Genomic DNA, 19,775 nt, shown 5'->3' with positions numbered 1-19,775 from the left:
AACGTTTTCTCCGCCCGACGGACAGCAATTTTTCGACGGATCCAGTGCACGACGGATGAAACGGATGGCCATCCGTCACAATCCATTGCTAATACAAGTCTATGGGAAAAAACAGGATCCTGCAGAACAATTTGCAGAATCCTGTTTTTTCAAAAAATGACGGATTTCGACGGGAGCTAAATGACGGAAGTGTGAAAGAGGCCTAAGCAGGATGGTCCTTACTCTAGTTTCTTACCTCACTATGTGCCAGCTGGCCTCAAAATAGATGGAGGCAGAGCAGGACCTGGGCCTGACAGTGCTTTACACCTGCCTGTGGAAGTCAGGCCCAGGTCCTGCTCTGCCCCCATCTATTTTGTCCTGAGGAAGACATCTGCCTGATGTTGAAATTCGTAGCCATTATTCTTTTAATAGATTCATATGAAGATATTCCAAGAAAAGAAAAACCGGCACCAATGCTCTCCTTGTCTTAAAAAGCCATTAGACCAACTTCCATACAGCCAGGATCTCAGGTGCCAGAACGACCAACAGACGAATATTGTGGAAGTGAGAAAAGAAGAAAAACTGATACTCACCGTCCCTTAAAATCCTCCTTTATTTGTAAAGATTAAAACATGGCAGCAGGCTAAGAATGCAACTTTGTTTTTTATATTATTTATTTAATACATGGCGGTTCCTCTATTGGACCATCACCTGAGGAAAGCTGCAGCTGATTCCTTCCATCTCTGGAATTTTGGGTGGAGCCTGGTATTTGCACATGCCTCCAAGATGAGGGTACAACCATATGACCTTTCTGTCAGCCCTCTCCACTTTAAGGATTTGTGCACTATGGGGAGCCCTCCTTTTTTATTCTCATATAGGCCCATCTATTTTGAGGCCTGCTGGCACGTAGCAAGGTGAGACACTGGAGTTGGGGACCATCCTGATGGGGTACACCTGGTCAAGGTGGGATGGCTTCTACACTCTTTTGATTAAAAAATGTTAACTATTTTAACTTTTATTACTATTTTCTTACTGTAGGGTTTCTATGTATTATTTTTATTCTACGTTATATTTGTCTGTTAGTAGCCACTGGCACCAATAGGTGTGCCAGCCCATGGTCTTGCTCTTTCTTAACATTGCTTGTTTTAATGTTTTTGTGGGTGTAGTAAGCCCAAATGTCCATTTCATCACTTAGAGTATTTCACTTTGGAACAAAAATGTGTACATTTAACAATTATTAGAGGACATAAATGTAATCGGTCTCCGACAGGTTGTGACCCGCTGGAGCGAGCCATGGTTTGCTGGAGCGAGCCAGATGTTGCTTTGCAATTTAAGTCTATGAGAGCCTTACTGATGACACTCAGTTTTTTTTTTTTTTTTGTGTACGTGAAAAATCTGACATCTGAACGAGGCCTTAGTCAAAATCCTGGATTATCTCATTAGGTTAACAATACGGCACATATGCTGTAGTGCTGCCTTATGCCAGCCACATGCATTACAATGCTAAGCTAAACAAAGTGTCAGAGATTTTCCTTTTGAATGTCTGTAATTTAAATAAGTGGTGAACTGAGAATAAAGGCCCCAAACTTGTTTATGTGATCTATGGTAATAAGTCCAGTATGGCCCAGTTATCGGATCCCGTGCTGCTCACATCTGTGGAGCACTGTGCTCATGATTAAAGGGCCTCCTCGGCTCTCTTGGCATCTCTTCTAGTGAAGACATACAACATTGTGACGTTCCTCTGTTACTGCTCCTGGAAACGCATGAACAAGTTGACATTTGCACATCCCCATTTCAATAGGGTGTGTGTCTACATAGTCGGAAACTGTCAGTTTTTTTAAGAAATATTAAATAGTCCATTTTGCTCCTTTCTCATCCATATTTTATCTGACCTCCGGTGTCATGACCTGACCTACACACATTTTTTTATTTACGGTATTTATTTTTTGTTGTGTAGCATTTTGATACTTTGGGGGCTGAGGGAGAGGAGGTGAAGTTGTTTATTTTGCTTTTTATCTTGTAACTCTTATTAAAATGATGCATTTTTGAAGTAGATGTAATTCCTAGAATGTTCTGCATTTGGAGGAAAAAAATAAAAACTTAAAAAATGCTGAAGCATGATACACATTGCCGCCAAATGCAGACATGGCGATGCTTTGTACGCGGTATGGCAGCATTTAGCACTTGTCACCTTTCCATAATTTGATACTTGATGTGGAGGCAGTGAGAAGCATGCAGGTGGTCTCCAGCCCTGCCCGGCCATTGGGCAGGTTCACACAGTTTCTTCTATTAAACTCCGATTTTGTTCCTCTTATTATCCATGTGCAGTCAGTATACTTTTTTTTTTTTTTTTTTTTTTAACATCCACAGCTACCAGACCATTTCCACTTTCCTATATTCCAGAATTTCAGTGTGTTAAAAAAAAAAAAACACATGCTAAATGGTGGCTTCCTATGGATTTAGATTATTTCCACACCCATAGCCTTGAATGGCCAAGTCTCATCCAATTTTCAGAAAAAACAACTGGATGCTGTGATTATCTTTCACACTCAGATTCAATCAGTAAAAACAAAACCCGCTCATCTGCACTGTCCCACTGAATGACATTGGTCTGTTTTCCAGTCTGGGAGTTGGATGTGAAATATGCTTGTGTGAGTCGTCCCTTTACTGTAATGATGACCCTTTACCCAGTGGGTAAAATGTACTGTAAATGTGCAAAAGAAAAATTGGTGACCGCACCGTATGCACACACCCCGCCAGTGCTGCTTCCTCAGGCCTGGTAGATTAATATGTACTTACCATATAGTGCATTCTGTTTTAGGTTCCCGTCCTACGTGGTTCTTTAGAAGTGGATGGCTTGTAGCATGTTGTGCATTGATGAAACCCACATGGGATGTCAGGGATTTAGTAAAGCTCTGAACCAGCAGGACATTATTGTGGAAGGCATGGTCCTTATTGCTATGTAATACTATATTACAACAATTTTGAAAGTGAAATGCTTTCATTGGCCAACTTTTCTAAGCTTTATTTCTAGGTTTGCATAACTTGAATCTGTCAGTTGTTGTGCCAGATATTTTCTGGCATAATAAGTATAACATATGGCTGCTGCTTTTCTTCCTTTTCTATTCTGCTCTGAATACGGCATGGGCTCTACATGTATGTACCGATCATAGATTTGAGGATTAAGCTTTTTGTCTTAGACCTTTTTTTTTTTTTGTTTGTTTCTCATGTGGTTGCCAGCAACTCATACACAAAATGACAACTCACAGGGAAGAATCTTTGAGCCTTGACTTCAATAAAGGGGCTTCATTTGGAGGTCATGAAACATACCAAACGACAGGCAATGTAACTACATAAAAAAAGGATAACTAGTCTTTCAGATTCCCTTTGTTCCAGCACTGCTCTGGCAGTCGCAGGTTGGCATCTGGTCATGCGCCCTACACCATTCACTCTTCCTGGCATCAGTAGTCATGTGCAGTCCATGTAAGCATTGCTTATGAGGCCAGTGACTGGCTGCAGTGCTCACGTAAATGAGCACTGTGTACTGAGACATGGCATCGCACTCTTCTTTAAGGACAGCCCTCAGGTCATTGAGGTTCTGGGGTACAGAATTACGAGCCTCTAAACAGGGACTCTGCTGATACTATAGGTTTTCTATGAGATTTAGGTCCGGAGAAGGAGTAGGCCACTCCATTTGAGGTACCCCGGTCTCCAGGAGCCGTTGCCTAATGATGCAACCTCAATGAGCTGGAGCATTGTTATCCATGATGATGAAATTAGGCCTGTGTTGTTGGCACAGAGGCACAATGACCGCGAATGGTACAATGGCAAGTCCCTACTACTTGAATAACATCATTAATCCAAAGTGTAAGGCAGTTCTGTATTGACTAGACACCCCTGCCCACATTGGAACTCCACCACCAAAGGCTCGACTGGTGACAACAGTTGCTGACCCATAGTGCTCTCCTTGACGTCACAAAAATCGTTGGTGGCCATAAAATTTCTGCTTAGTGTGAATCAACTTTCATCAATGGACAGCACTGAGACCCACAGTTCCCTTCAGTGTAGATGTTCCCTGGCCCATGTAAGACTGATGCCTGTGCCTAGTGGTGTGGTCAGGTACCCTTGCAGGTCTTCTAGCACGCAGACCACGCTGATGTAAACCGTTTTGAATAGTCTGACAGAACATTTAGGTGCCTCTAACCTCCCTTAAATGTGCCTGGAGTTGTGTGGCATTCATCACCCGGTTCCTAAGAGCATTGTTCAAAATGAAGTGGCCATCAGTGTGGGATGTGGCAAAAGGACGTCCACTTCTCTGCCTTTCTGTGATTCTTCCAGTCTCTGTATTTCTGTTGCAACCTTCTGTTGATTCTGACACTCTAAGCTCAGTGGCCACTTCCGTCTGAGAACATCCTGCTTGAAGCCTCGCAATGGTGAGAGGGTGGTCTTGGTCTCATGATGTGAAAATATGAACAAACATTATAATATACAGATATAATACATACCGTATATACTCAAGTATAAGCCGAGATTTTCAGCCCATTTTTTAAGGCTGAAAGTGCCCCTCGGCTTATACTCGAGTCGTTGTTCCAGGGGGTCGGAGGGGCAGCGGCGGCTGTCACATACTCACCTGCTCCTGGCACGGTCCCTGCATGCCCCATAGTCTCCGGGTGGCGGCAGATGTTCCTGTGTTCAGCGGTCACGTGGTACCACCCATCAAAGTAATGAATATGGACCCATATTCATTACTTTAATGAGCAGTACGTGATCGCTGAACATAGGAAGAAGCTGCCGGTTCCCGGAGACCATCTGACACTGAGAAGCTGCTAGGGACCGTGCCGGGAGCAGATGTGTATAACCGGGAGGGTGAGCATTCCGATATTCCCCTGTCCTCGTTCCACCGCCGGGCGCCACTCCGTCTTCTGCGTCCTCTGGCTGTGACTGTTCAGGTAAGAGGGCGCGATGACGTGTTTAGTGTGCGCCCTCTGCCTGAACAGTCAGAGCCGGAAGACAGAGCGGCGCGCAGCGGTGGAACGGGGAAGGTGAATATCGCAAGTGGCGGGGGCCTGAGCAACGAGAGGTGAGTATGTGATTTTTTTTTTTTTTTTTTTAATCGCAGCAACAACATATGGGGCATAATGTATGGAGCATCTTATGGGGCATAATGTGTGGAGCATCTTATGGGGCATAATGTACGGAGCATTTTATGGGGCATAATGTATGGAGCATCTTATGGGGCGTAATGTATGAAGCATCTTATGAGGCATAATGTATGGAGCATTTTATGGGGCTTAATGTTTGGAGCATCTTATGGGGCATAATGTATGGAGCATCTTATGGGGCATAATGTATGGAGCATCTTATGGGGCATAATGTGTGGAGCATCTTATGGGGCATAATGTATGGAGCATTTTATGGGGCCATCAACCTTTATACAGCACTATATGGGCCAAATGTTTCTATGGAGCATCTTATGGGGCCATTATTAACCTTTGTGCAGCATTGTATGGGGCATATTTTAGTATGGAGCATCTTATGGGGAGTATTTTGTATGGAGCATCTTATGGGGCTCATCATGAACAGTATGAAGCTTTATATCGGGCTCCTGATTCAATATGGATATTCAAAAACACTTAACCTTCTGATGTCTCAATTAATTTTACTTTTATTGGTATCTATTTTTAGTTTTGAAATTTACCAGTAGCTGCTGCATTTCCCACCCTAGGCTTATACTTGAGTCATTAAGTTTTCCTACTTTTTTGTGGCAAAATTAGGGGTCTCGGGTCGGCTTATACTCAAGTATATACGGTATATGAGTTGAGGCAGCACACTATGTCAAAGTTGCAAAGTGCTCTTTAATAGCCCAGGTGGCGATATTTTGGTCCTATGTGTGGACCTTTCTCAAGCAGTTACAAAAGTGCATGTGCAGAGTATTTAAGGCAGTGTTCCCCCAACTCCGGTCCTCAAGAGCAACCAACAGGTCATGTTTTCAGGATTTCCTTAGTATTGCACAGGTGATTGAATGCTTGCCTGTCCAGGTGATGCAATTATTACCTGTGCAATACTAAGGAAATCCTGAAAACATGACCTGTTGGTGGCTGTTGGGGAACACTGATTTAAGACAACCAAAATAACAAGTATTTAGCAGCAATATGTAAAATATACTACTTTGTGATAATGATTTGTCATAATTTACATAAAGGTACAATGAAACCTAATTACATAGTGATATAGTGCCAAAAATTGTGCAAAGATATACAGTATAATGTGATAATCTCATATGAAACATAATTGATCATTTAAACCAGCTATCCACAATCAATCATAACACATGACTCACCCCATCCTTTCATGACACAATGCGGCGAAAACCGGCGTCCTGCAATCAACAGTACGCATGTCATAGGAAAAAAGCTCACTGCAAATAGACCATTAATCCCGGTCATGTGCAGTTAAAACCCAAAATTCTCAAAACGTCATCTTGGAAAAGGTAAATAGATGCTGCGCACAGGCGCCAAACATCAACATTAAACGTGAGGTCATTATAGTACAGACGCATGCTCAGTAGCCAAAACCTATGTGTTCAGGGCCATTTTTATTCAGGGAGGATCGTGCCCAAACTGACACTCCTTGTGAAAGCAAAACAAATATCATATGGCGATTACAGACCAGATATAGGTCGGCTTATAAGCCACTAATGGGGCTGTGGGGAAATTGTAAACTGGCTAAACATTAAAACAGTATCACTAGTAGGTCATTGGTACAGGGACACCCCCATGTGCTGGGGTCGGTAACCTGTTAAACCAAAGGAGACACATTGATGGAAGTACCCCTGTGTGGAGCACAACCTCCAATTGTCAATCCAAATGACCATGACTAGTAACTATCCATATTACCAGAATCTCCACCAACGTAATCCCCCAAAAGGCAAAAATAAATGTATAACATGAGTGTCGTCTTGTTCCACGGCATCCAAAAATTCTATTTAAACAATCAAAACCTGTTGAATGGGATGAGTCATGTTCACATGACCTTTTCTGGCATGGTATGATCTATAAAAAAGAAAAAAATATGTAATTGGCTACCAAAATTACACAGCTAAGATAAAACAGCAAGATCACAATTTCAGTCATAGAGGGCAAGCCACAGTGCGTTACAATATCACTCCAAGTTTAATATCAACATTTAAACCATGGCAAAGATCATGCCGCGGGGTCTCATTCAAAGGAAGAGGGGATGTCATCCCTCTGCCGGCAATGGCAACATTCAGGGGGTTTAAGTGCCAGGAGCTGTGTGTGACCGCTCCTGGCACTTAGTGCCGGGTGTCAGCTGTCGGAGTCAGCTGACACGCAGAGGCGATCGCCTGCACACCACCTGTGTGCTGGTGATCACGATGACCTAATAATCCGTCCCTGGTCAAATAGTCCCAGTGCACAGTGACAGATTATTACGTCAGATGTCAGAAAGGGTTTAAAGGGAATCCGTTAGCAGGTTTTTGCTCTATAATCTGGGAGCATCATTATATAGGGCAAGAAAGCCTGATCCGAGTGATGTGTCACATATTCGACTGCTGCTTGCAGTTTTGATAGAGTCCTTGCTCGTCTGATGTGGATGTAACAGAAAAGATGATTGGCTTGTGTATAACCCGCCCACACTCCTGACTGGCCGCTTCCTGTGTACACGGGGCTGCCAGTCAGTGGTGGGGGCGGGGTTACACAGATTAGCCTGACTGCCTGGCATGCAAGATGTAGTCCTGCTGATAAAACACTGATTGTATAGAAACTACAGCACACACAGCCTAATAAGTGATGCATCCTTGGAATCGGGCACTTGTACCCTATATTATGCGGCTCCCAGATTAAATGGAAAAACCTGCTGAGATTCTCTTTGTGCCTTTTTTTTTGCATTAAAGGTAAACCTGTTTTGCCAATTTTTATAAGATCAGCTGAAAAATCAGAGTTCACTTTCTACAGTACATTCTGATCCATTTCCCGAGCTTGTAATCGCTTTGAGGAGCATAAGAGAACGCTCTGCATTACATCCCATTGATTTCAATGAGAAGGGTACTATTCTTCATTTCTTCTGTGGTGACATTGTAGAGATTCTCAGCAGTGTTAAACTGAGCAAACTGGTTGAGATTTATGGTGGCAGACAAACTCCTCCAAAAATCGCCATTACAGCTACAATACCATTGTTTGTCTATTCTCCATATTCATGGCAGGAATATGCAGATCTTTCCATTCCTTTATAGTTGTCAGGGAAACCTCTAACGAACGTCTCTCCGATTGCCTGAATTCACACCCTACGTGTTTGTCTTTAAGGTTGAAGTGAGGTAACACCTGTCCTTTATTTTCTGCACATACATAAAGCTCTGCAATCACTTTACCATCAACAATCTGAACTGTAAAGTTCTGCAGAATGTTTCTGTAATATGAAGACAGAAATTCAGTGTTGTTGTTATAGAAAGTGTGAGCGTGCAGCAGGGGCATACAGTTAGGTTACAGAAATGATTGGACCGTGACTAAAGCTTCATTATCTGGGCTCTGCATGTTAAAATAAAACAAATAAGATACAATTGAAGTCTAGACTTTCAGGTTTAATTAAAAGTAATTGAACAAATTAACTTTACCATAAATACAATTTTGATTTTTAACACTTTGTAGAGAATCCTTTGCAGGCAAACTGCCTGACATCTGGAAGCCATGAACGTCACTGAACACTGGGTTTGCTTCTTTGTGAAGCTTTTCCGTGTTTACCACAGTTGACTTAAGTTGTTTGTTTTCTGGTTCTTTCTGCCTTAAAGCGAACCTGTCAGCAGGATTTTGCAAAGTAAACTACAGACCCTGTCAGGTTGGCAGTGTTAACCTGACAAAATTGATACCTGGGGTGAAGTAATCCATCTTGTGGTTATTGTGTAATCAGTTTTCAGTTAATGATATGCCCATGCTTCGGAGCAGCATCATAGGCAGATCTTATCTTCCTGCTCTAAGCCAGATAAACCAAGGAAAGACCTGCCCACAGGCTGCTCAGGAAGCACAAATAGTCTGTCTCTGTGATGGGGAACTCTGTCTACAGTCCCATCCTGGAGGGTGTGCATATCATTAGCTGAAAACTTCTAACACTGATTACACCAGAACCACAAGACCGATTTCCCAGGTATCATTTTAGTCAGTTTAACACTACCCACCTGCCACTGTCTGTAGTTGACTTAAAGCGAACCATGTCTAAAGCATGTGAAACACATGCTCTATGCGGTTGAGATCTGGTGATGACTCTACTATTGCAGAATATTCCACTTCTTTTCCTTACGCTCCTGGCTTGTTTTTGCAGTATGTCCAATCGGCCTTGCTGCATTTGGTTGAATCTGTAGTAGATAAATTGTTCCACTGCACACTCAAAAGTTTTCATGCAAATAATGATTGTATATGCCTTCACTTTGTCCGCCACTTACCCTTGTGTTGAACAAAGAGGCGACTAATGTTTCGGCCCACTCGGGCCTTGATCACAAATTTGCTCTGTATAAGGAAAAGAGGTCAAAATGCCACATGGAGATCCCTGTATGGGCAGGTATGTAGTCAGTACCTTGGTAAGAGTGGGTGTCGGGGTGCTCCTGCACCTCCTGTGACTTTTTTTTTCCCCGCACAATAATGGTCTGTTTCTCTTCCATTGAGAGCTCCTTTGACCTCGTGTTGTGAAATTGCAGCAACAGCTTCTAAATGCAATTGCCACACCTAGAATCCGCTCCAGACCTTTTACATGCTTCATTGATGATGGGTTAATGAGGGAATATCCCCTGCAGCCCATTAAAAAGCTTTTGAGATAATTGCCTATTGCCTTTTGGTCCTTTTAAAAAAGAAGCCGCTATGTTAGAGCGGTCATGCCTACATACTTACGGTACTTAAATTAGGATGTGAATACTGAATGTTTTGGTAAACTGCTAAAATTCCAAAACTTTTCACTGTCCAAATATTTCTGGACACCTAACTATATCGCACAGATTCCTTAAGGGATGCCTCATTGTGTATCTTCAGGAGTGCCCAGTCTCCAGGCTTCCTCATTGCTGGGCAGTGCGCTTCTAAGTGACAGAATGGTTGTACCACTGGCCCAAACTGAGCATTCTCTGATGCTGCAAGGAAAGGCAACTGTTATCAGAATAGTGGTATTGAAGGTGGCCGAGTCCAACAACCCAAAAACCCCAAAAAATCCTAAATAATGATGAACAAACTGCCTACCACTTACAAACTAGATTCTGACCCAGTGATCTGAATTAGGGCATGTCCAAACTATTGCAATCGTGCATTCATGTGACCACTCCCCTGAATGGAAAGTGAATCCAGGTAAGCTTACCCCAGCTTCATTGGCTTCACTGCGCTGTTCCAGGAAGGACAGAAGTCTCCATGTACATGATTGCCATCACTGATGACATGCTGTAGCAGTGTGGCTTGAATCATGCCCAGATAGAAGAGAGTAGCGACTCTAAAGCTGGTCTATTCTAGGAAAGGAACATCTCATCAGACTAGTCGGACAACTTGCATTCATGAATAAGGAGAATACAAGTTATTTTTGTGGAGCTAGGAATCACAGGATGATACAGCAGAGGCATGATTGCATTGCTAAATGTATGGCTCTAAATCATTCTAGGGGAATGGGGAACTGACAGGTTCCCTTTACAATGTTGCAGAATGGTAATAATAATAATCTTTATTTTTATATAGCACTAACATATTACGCAGCGCTTTACAGTTTGTACACATTATCATTGCTGTCCCCGATGGGGCTCACAATCTAAATTCCCTATCAGTATGTCTTTAGAGTGAGGGAGGAAACAAGAGTACCCGGAGGAAACCCACGCAAACACGAGGAGAACATACAAACTCTTTGCAGATGTTGTCCAAGGTGGGATTAGAACCCAGGATTCCAGCTCTGCAAGGCTGCAGTTATAACCACTGTGCCACCGTGCTGCTACTGTAAATTTGTTGGAATGGGAAAATAATCATGTCTTATCATTAAAAATTATGCAAAAATGTGTTTTAGAACCTGAAAATACTCATGTTCTATCTCTGTGAGTCGACATGAAACCTGGCTCTGCCTCCCCTGCTCCGTTCCTCCCCTAGCCTCACCTTCTTCTGCTTGACTGGCAGCTCATTGGCTTCACTCCACAACCAGCGAGCGGTCAGCCCTGTAGAAGAAAGTGGGGTTGGGCAGGAATAAAGCCTGGAAGGCTGTGGTCAGAAGTGCTTTTGCACGCCCAGAGCACTTAAGGCTAATCATTTGCATTATAATTCAATACTGTGGTTTTTCTTCAGGGAGCAACACATAGCATAAAAGAAGGTATGGATGATATTATCTTTCAAAGAGGAACGTGAATATATAAAAACACTTCAAGGCTATGGATTATACTACATCCATGATTTTAGCAGTGTTTGGTCAGTTTCAACTTTTACCATCAATGATTTTCACATAGAAACTAATAATTCTTAGTTATTTCCATATAGTAAAGGGTTCTCATATTACTAGGGTATGCCAGCGCTCTGTGCACATTAATAAGCCATGCTGCAATCCGCTGCACATTGGGTGGACATTGCGCTAAAGCACTGCTGTGGCCGCTCCATTACTTGGGTGGGCGTCCAACCTCTGCAATAATAAGGGTCATAATATGATCGGGACATAATATGATTGTCATATACCATCACTTTAAAGAACGTGAATAACTCTTTCAATTCAAGAAATAATAAGTGAGAACATGAGACTTCTTGAAAAGGACAAACACTGTAAGGGTGTGATCACACGAGGCGTTTTTGCTGCATTTTTATGCTGTGTTTTAGCTTACAGCAAAGTAAATTAGATTTCTAAAATCTCATTCACACGTTTTTTTTTTCTTCCCTCCTTGCATTCTTCGAGCTACTCAGCGAGTTGTGAAATTTGCAGCGTTACTTGTTTCAGTGTTTCTGCTATTTTTCACTTATTCATATGAATTAAAAAAAAAAAAAAGCCATGTGAAAAGAGAATCAAACACGCAGCGTTTTTCCTCCAACACTCCTGGTTTTTACTGCTGAACAATCCACAGCAAAACCCCACATGTGAACATCCCCTAAATATCTTTCTCTGGACTTTCAGGGTCCCCCTTAGGGTTAGTGTGACGGCCCTGTGGGCATCACGGTGTTATTGCATCCTCATTTCCTTTGTTTTCCAACGCACCAATCACAGCAATGTGTACATTTTCCAACTCTCCCAATGATTGACTAAAGACGGACTATGCTTTATGTGCCCTATAGACAAAGAAGCAACATATACCTTACCGAAATAGTAAGCTTACCCGACTCCTCAAGGATTCGCTGGGAGGAAACTGCCACACCATCATGATTGCTGCGGTCAGCCCATCCTCACTGTCATATGATGACACGTACAATACTCTGAAGTATGCCAACCGAGCCAAGGACATCAAATCTGCCGTAAGGGACCATCCTCGCCTTTTGTGTACTTCATTAATTGCTGAAAGCTGTTTTCTTTACAGTTTGTTGCATCTTGTGATTATTTACAAATTGACTACCACAATCCAATTTAAAGGCTATGTCCAGCCAGAAATGGCTACTATTTTTTTTTTTTTTTTTTTTTTTTTTTGCTACAGTGCATACAGTACAGATCAAAAGTTTGGACACACCTTCTCATTTAAAGATTTTTCTGTATTTTCATGACTATGAAAATTGTACATTCACGCTGAAGGCGTCAAAACTAAGAATTAACACATGTGGAATTATATACTTAACAAAAAAGTGTGAAACAACTGAAAATATGTCTTATATTATAGGTTCTTCAAAGTAGCCACCTTTTGCTTTGATGACTGCTTTGTGCACTCTTGGCATTCTCTTGATGAGCTTCAAGAGGTAGTAACCGGGAATGGTTTTCACTTCACAGGTGTGCCCTGTCAGGTTTAAAAAATGGGATTTCTTGCCTTATAAATGGGGTTGGGACCATCAGTTGTGTTGAGCAGAAGTCTGGTGGATACACAGCTGATAGTCCTACTGAATTGACTGTTATAATTTGTATTATGGCAAGAAAAAAGCAGCTAAGTAAAGAAAAACGAGTGGCCATCATTACTTTAAGAAATGAAGGTCAGTCAGTCCAAAAAATTGGGAATACTTTGAAAGTGTCCCCAAGTGCAGTTGCAAAAACCATCAAGCGCTACAAAGAAACTGGCTCACATGAGGACCGCCCCAGGAAAGGAAAACCAAGAGTCACCTCTGCTTCTGAAGATAAGTTTATCCGAGTCACCAGCCTCAGAAACCGCAGGTTAACAGCAGCTCAGATAAGAGACCAGGTCAATGCCACACAGAGTTCTAGCAGCAGACACATCTCTACAACAATTGTTAAGAGGAGACTTTGTGCAGCAGGCCTTCATGGTAAAATAGCTGTGAGGAAACCACTGCTAAGCACAGGCAACAAGCAGAAGAGACTTGTTTGGGCTAAAGAACACAAGGAATGGACATTAGACCAGTGGAAATCTGTGCTTTGGTCTGATGAGTCCAAATTTGAGGTCTTTGGTTCCAACCACCGTGTCTTTGTGCGACACAGAAAAGGTGAACGGATGGACTCTACATGCCTGGTTCCCACCGTGAAGCATGGAGGAGAAGGTGTGATGGTGTGGGGGTGCTTTGCTGGTGACACTGTTGGGGATTTATTCAAAATTGAAGGCATACTGAACCAGCATGGCTACCACAGCATCTTGCAGCGGCATGCTATTCCATCCGCTTTGCGTTTAGTTGGACCATCATTTATTTTTCAACAGGACAATGACCCCAAACACACCTCCAGGCTGTGTAAGGGCTATTTGACCAAGAAGGAGAGTGATGTGGTGCTACGCCAGATGACCTGGCCTCCACAGTCACCAGGCCTGAACCCAATCGAGATGGTTTGGGGTGAGCTGGACCGCAGAGTGAAGGCAAAAGGGCCAACAAGGGCTAAGCATCTCTGGGAACTCCTTCAAGATTGTTGGAAGACCATTCCCAGTGCCTGCCTTTTGAAGCTCATCAAGAGAATGCCAAGAGTGTGCAAAGCAGTCTTCAAAGCAAAAGGTGGCTACTTTGAAGAACCTAGAATATAAGACATATTTTTAGTTGTTTCACACTTTTTTGTTAAGTATATAATTCCACATGTGTTAATTCATAGTTTTGATGCCTTCAGTGTGAATTTACAATTTTCATAGTCATCTCATTTAAAGATTTTTCTGTATTTTCATGTGTCTAAACTTTTGGTCTGTACTGTATAACATTTAAAAAATGAAGCATAGTCTGGTTTTTTTTGGGTGTAGAGCGCCCATGCAGATGTGTCTTCATTGACGGCAAACCCTCTGTAGTCTGCACCCAGTCATGCTGTCTCCCATCTGTATTGATTGTACATTACCTAAAGCTAGACGAATGGTGGAAGAGCTAGTGTGACATCATGGAGACACGTGGGTCTGCAGAGGAGCTGTAAGAAAAAAACATAGATTTTTCTATTTTACAGAATATGTGGAACTTTTTTGTCTTTTATGTGCATTGAAGAATTAAAAAAAATAGACAAAACAAAACATGGCGCTTTCTTTGTATTTAAAAGGAATTTTTGTGTTTTGTTTATTTTTGTCTTTTTTTGTATTTTTATATACCATACGTCACTTTTACCTCTCCACATAGCCTGCTGCAGATGTGACCATCTCTGATTATAACCTAATACTTTTCATATTAATGAAGAATGTATGCATTATTGAAGACTAAAAGTTTGGACTTTGGTTCTTTTACAGGTGAAGAGGAATGTGGTTAGCCTGGACAGTCACATTAGTCAATACGTCAAGATCTGTGAGCAGCAGAAGAAAGAGGTACCATCACATTGGGGCTTGTGTAATGACATGGATAGGTGTGCGTGTGTATATGTGTGTGTGTGTGTGTGTGTGTATATATATACATGTGGGTAAATTAAACCCTGCACATTTTTATATTGGAACAATAGAGTGCTGCCTCTTTTTTTGATATTCTATGAAGCTTGGATGATCGGTGGACAGGTTATCTGGGGGCCTTGCACCCGAACATATGTGCTGTTCCCCTTTTTTTGTATTTTTTTTTATATATATTATTTTTTATTTTTTTTTTTAATATTGTACAATACTTTTAATTGTCTTTTCCTGAGATTAGGTTATTACTGGGTGGTGATTGATTTCAGTCACTGCTTGTAGTTCTATATGTTCCGCTAGCGGACACTGCAGGGGAATAAGCAGCTGCCTGCTGTGGGGTGTAAGGAGTGGGGTTCAGGTCTACAGGCTAAGCACTCTGGTAATGCTCATATTATAGGGGTTTTCTCATAATACTGCAGTATATGTGTAAAATTGCAAAGAGTTGGTAAAAATAAGCATGTTTTATCATTTATTTCTCTATAAGTCTCCGGTTCCAAGAATAGAAGGATCATTAATATTAGGGTTTTGCGCCATTTGTCCTGGTTGCTTGCCACAGTTGCGGTGTGAGAGGTGGCTGGCTTCCTGGGCAAGGAGCGTGCGCTTACATGCTCTTGACTGTAGAGCTTGCAGGCTGTGCTCTGGAGCTGGCCAGCATTAGTGTCACTGCGCTCCGGCTAGTGGTTCTGCCATGCCGCCAGCCTGAACTGTCAGTCTTCAGTAGTGCCCCTCCACCCAGCAGGAAGCCGGGAGGCAGAGGAGCAGTGCACTCCTGAAGACAGGTGATGAAAAGATGCCTGAGATGAGACGACCTGTTCCTGTCTCCTGACAACTCACTGGCTACAGCTCTTATGTATGCAGGCAAAGAAAGCAACAGAGTAACGTAGGATTATTTAAAGGGTTTCTTTGCCCTCCAGTACAGTAGCATACTGCAGGGAAAAACTGTAGCAGTCCTGTAACAGTGCCACTCCTGTCCATGGTTTGTTCCTGGTATTGCAGCTCAGTGGTGTTCAGTAAGCTGATGAATGGCAGTGGTACGGTTTCCTGGCACTGTCTCATACAATTTTTTTAAATTCACTGCATTCTTAATGGATTGTGTTCCCATGTTTTACTTTTAGATTGCAATACTGAAGGAGAAATTAGAGAATTATGAGGAGCAAAGGATTCCTGAGCACAGCAAGCAGTTGTCTGCCACACGCCAGCAGCAAGCAGAAATTAAGAGGTATATTCTGTATGCTGTGAATGGTTTTTGTTGGTTCATATCTGGCTGGTTTCCCTTATTTAGTGGTGGTCATACACCTTAGGTGGACCATTCCCTCACCCACCATCTATTGTCTGACTACAAGTTATTCCTCACTCATAGTGCCCACATGCACACTCATGCGGAGCTCAGCGGAGCATGCATGTGTATGGTGGTCACGAAGAATAGTGGTCGACAACCGCTATCTAAGTGTGTGTCCAGTTTAACGCTTGGTACCTCTTTGTTGCACACTGTTTTCAGAAGTTTTTGTCTGCCGCTAGCAGTGGGAGAATTGGATGGATGCGCTTGGCATCTACTTCTCATATTGAGGATGGATGTGACGCTCAACCATCTATATATATAATTGTCTAAGGGTTTTTCTGTCTGTCTGTCTGTCCCGTTTATTCATTCGCTAATTGGTCGAGGCCGCCTGGGCCTCGACCAATCAGCGACGGGCATAGCATGGCGACGATGTCATAATGGAAATCCCGCGTCTCTGATTGGTCGAGGCCGCCAGACGGGCACAGTATCGACGTAGATGTCATAATGGTTGCCATGGCGACGGTGTCAAAAAGGTTGCCTCGACCAATCAGCGACGGGCACAGCCGGAATCATCATTGTCCATATACTACGGGGACATGCATATTCTAGAATACCCGATGCGTTAGAATCGGGCCACAATCTAGTCTACTATATAATTGTCTAAGGGTCACTTCCGTCTTTCTGTCTGTCCTTCTGTCTGTCAGTCTGTCACGGATATTCATTGGTCGCGGCCTCTGTCTGTCATTGAAATCCAAGTCGCTGATAGGTCGCGGCAAAACAGCTAAGACCAATCAGCGACGGGCACAGTCCGGCGGCAAATGGCCGCTCCTTCCTCCCCGCAGTCAGTGCCCGCTCCATAATCCCCTTCAGTCAGCGCTCACACAGGGTTAATGGCAGCGGTAACGGACCGCGTTCTGCCGCTGGTAACGAACTCCGTTACCGCTGCTATTAAACCTGTGTGACGAACTTTTTACTATTGATGCTGCCTATGCGGCATCAATAGTTAAAAGATCTAATGTTAAAAATAATTTAAAAAATAAAAAAATCGTTATATACTCACCGTCCGTCGGCCCCTCGGATCCAGAACCGACCTTTCCCGCTCCTTGCGACGCTCCGGTGACCATGCATTGTCGTCTCGCGAGATGATGACGTAGCGGTCTCGCGAGACCGCTACGTCATCATCTCGCGAGACCGCAATGCACTCTTGGGACCGGAGCGCGTGAGGAGCGTCGGTAACCGCTTCGCCTGGATCCGTGGCCAACGGAAGGTGAGTATATAACTATTTTTTATTTTAATTCTTTTTTTTTTTAACAGGGATATGATGCCCACATTGCTATTTACTGCGTGGGCTGTGCAATATACTACATGGGCTGTGCAATATAATACGTGGGCTGTGCAATATACTACATGGGCTGTGCAATGTACTACGTGGGCTGTGCAATATAATACGTGGGCTGTGCAATATAATACGTGGGCTGTGCAATATAATACGTGGGCTATGCAATGTACTACGTGGGCTATGCAATGTACTATGTGGGCTATGCAATATACTACGTGGGCTGTGCAATATACTATGTGGGCTGAGCAATATACTACGTTGGCTGTGCAATATACTACATGAGCTGTGCAATATACTACGTGGGCTGGGCAATATACTACGTGGGCTGTGCAATATACTACGTGGGCTGTGCAATATACTACGTGGGCTGTGCAATATACTACGTGGGCTGTGCAATATACTACGTGGGCTGTGCAATATACTACGTGGGCTGTGCAATATACTACGTGGGCTGTGCTATATACTACGTGGGCTGTGCTATATACTACGTGGGCTGTGCAATATACTACGTGGGCTGTGCAATATACTACGTGGGCTGTGCAATATACTACGTGGGCTGTGCAATATACTACGTGGGCTGTGCAATATACTACGTGGGCTGTGCAATATACTACGTGGGCTGTGCTATATACTACGTGGGCTGTGCTATATACTATGTGGGCTGTGCAATATACTACGTGGGCTGTGCAATGTACTACACTATGTGGGCTGTGTTATACACTACGTGGGCTGTGTTATACACTACGTGGGCTGTGTTATACACTACGTGGGCTGTGTTATACACTACGTGGGCTGTGTTATACACTACGTGGCCTGTTATACACTACGTGGCCTGTGTTAGATACTGCGTGCGTGGGCTGTTATAAACTACGTGGCTGTGTTATATGCTATGTGGGCTGTTATACACTCCGTGGGCTGTGCTATATACTCCGTGGGCTGTGCTATATACTCCGTGGGCTGTGCTATATACTACGTGGCTGTGCTATTTACTACGTGGGCTGTTCTATACTACATGGCCGGCCACGAACAATCAGTGACAGGCGCAGTCCGGCTGCGAATTGGCGCGGGATTTGAACCACGCTTCGCTAATTGGTTGCGGCCAGCCAAATCCTGTATATTCAATGTATTATTCTAAAATCTTCATAAAGAAACTACATACATATTCTAGAACACCCGATGCGTTAGAATCGGGCTACCATCTAGTAACTTATAAAGTGCATTATATTTTAGCAACCCCTTTGATTGGGTCACTTAAGAGTCGATGGTGCTCCAGGACAGACTTCTGTAGTGACAGCCTATTCATCAGCACACAAAGATATGGATAAACCTTCAGGCCCCAGTCCAATAACTCGTGAGAATCAGTAGTAGAATCCAACAGCTTGGCATTCCGAGTTTGCAGAGTTTTACTAAAGGACAACTGATGCCAAAACCATTGTAAATGACTTGTGTATGTGATTAGAAGTGCTGGTGTGACAGGATATAACCACAGCCGGTATGGTGCTGGTCATTGCAGACATGCTGGATTGTTTCCTACCGAGGACTGAGTGAAATATGACAGTGACATTGTAGATGCAGACCCTGAACTCTACCCCTCCCTATAGACCAGGGGTCTCAAACACGCAGGCCACATGTGGCCCCTGAGGCTGCTTCATTCGGGCTGCAGACAGGACCCCCCCTCCCGCATTCAACTATGATAGACGCCGATACAGTTGAAAACAGTGATGGGTGAGAGCGCATCTAATGATGCTCCTTCTCCCATCACTCCCCTCTGCCTCTGACTCATCAGGTGCGCGATGACCTCAATTTATAGTGCGGACCGGAGCAGAGCCTGGAGCAGCGGGGGAACGGGGAGAGGTAAGTATTGTATATGGGTGTGTGTCTGCATTATAGTGTGTAATATACTGCTGGACTGTTGGACTACATTATTGTGTGTGAAGGGGGACTGCATTACAGTGGGTAAAGAAAAGTATTTAGTCAGCCACCAATTGTGCAAGTTCTCCTACTTAAACAGATGAGAGAGAGAGAGGCCTGTAATTGACATCATAGGTAGACCACAACTATGAGAGTCAATATGAGAGAACAATACCAGAAAATCACCTTTCTGATTTATTTAGCAAATTATGGCAGAAAATAAGTATTTGGTCATTAACAAAAGTTAATCTCAATATTTTGTTATATATCCTGTGCAATGACCGAGGTCAAACGTTTTCTGTAAGTCTTCACAAGGTTGGCACACACAGTGGTGGTATGTTGGC

At 43.2% G+C, this 19,775-nt stretch overlaps 1 protein-coding gene across 2 annotated transcripts in view; it reads left to right on the top strand.

The window, feature by feature from the left end:
* KIF18A (kinesin family member 18A) overlaps positions 1–19,775 on the top strand; it is a 174,212-nt gene that overhangs the window by 85,687 nt on the left and 68,750 nt on the right. For both annotated transcript variants that reach the window (XM_077288046.1, XM_077288047.1), the window contains 3 exons: positions 12,255–12,431; positions 14,756–14,830; positions 16,018–16,121. In XM_077288046.1, the coding sequence (XP_077144161.1) occupies positions 12,255–12,431; positions 14,756–14,830; positions 16,018–16,121 (356 nt within the window). The remainder of the gene's footprint in view (positions 1–12,254; positions 12,432–14,755; positions 14,831–16,017; positions 16,122–19,775) is intronic.

This window comes from Ranitomeya variabilis, chromosome 2, assembly GCF_051348905.1.
Source record: "Ranitomeya variabilis isolate aRanVar5 chromosome 2, aRanVar5.hap1, whole genome shotgun sequence".
In the NCBI taxonomy this organism is placed as follows: domain Eukaryota; kingdom Metazoa; phylum Chordata; class Amphibia; order Anura; family Dendrobatidae; genus Ranitomeya; species Ranitomeya variabilis.
This window is presented reverse-complemented; position numbering and strand designations above follow the sequence as displayed.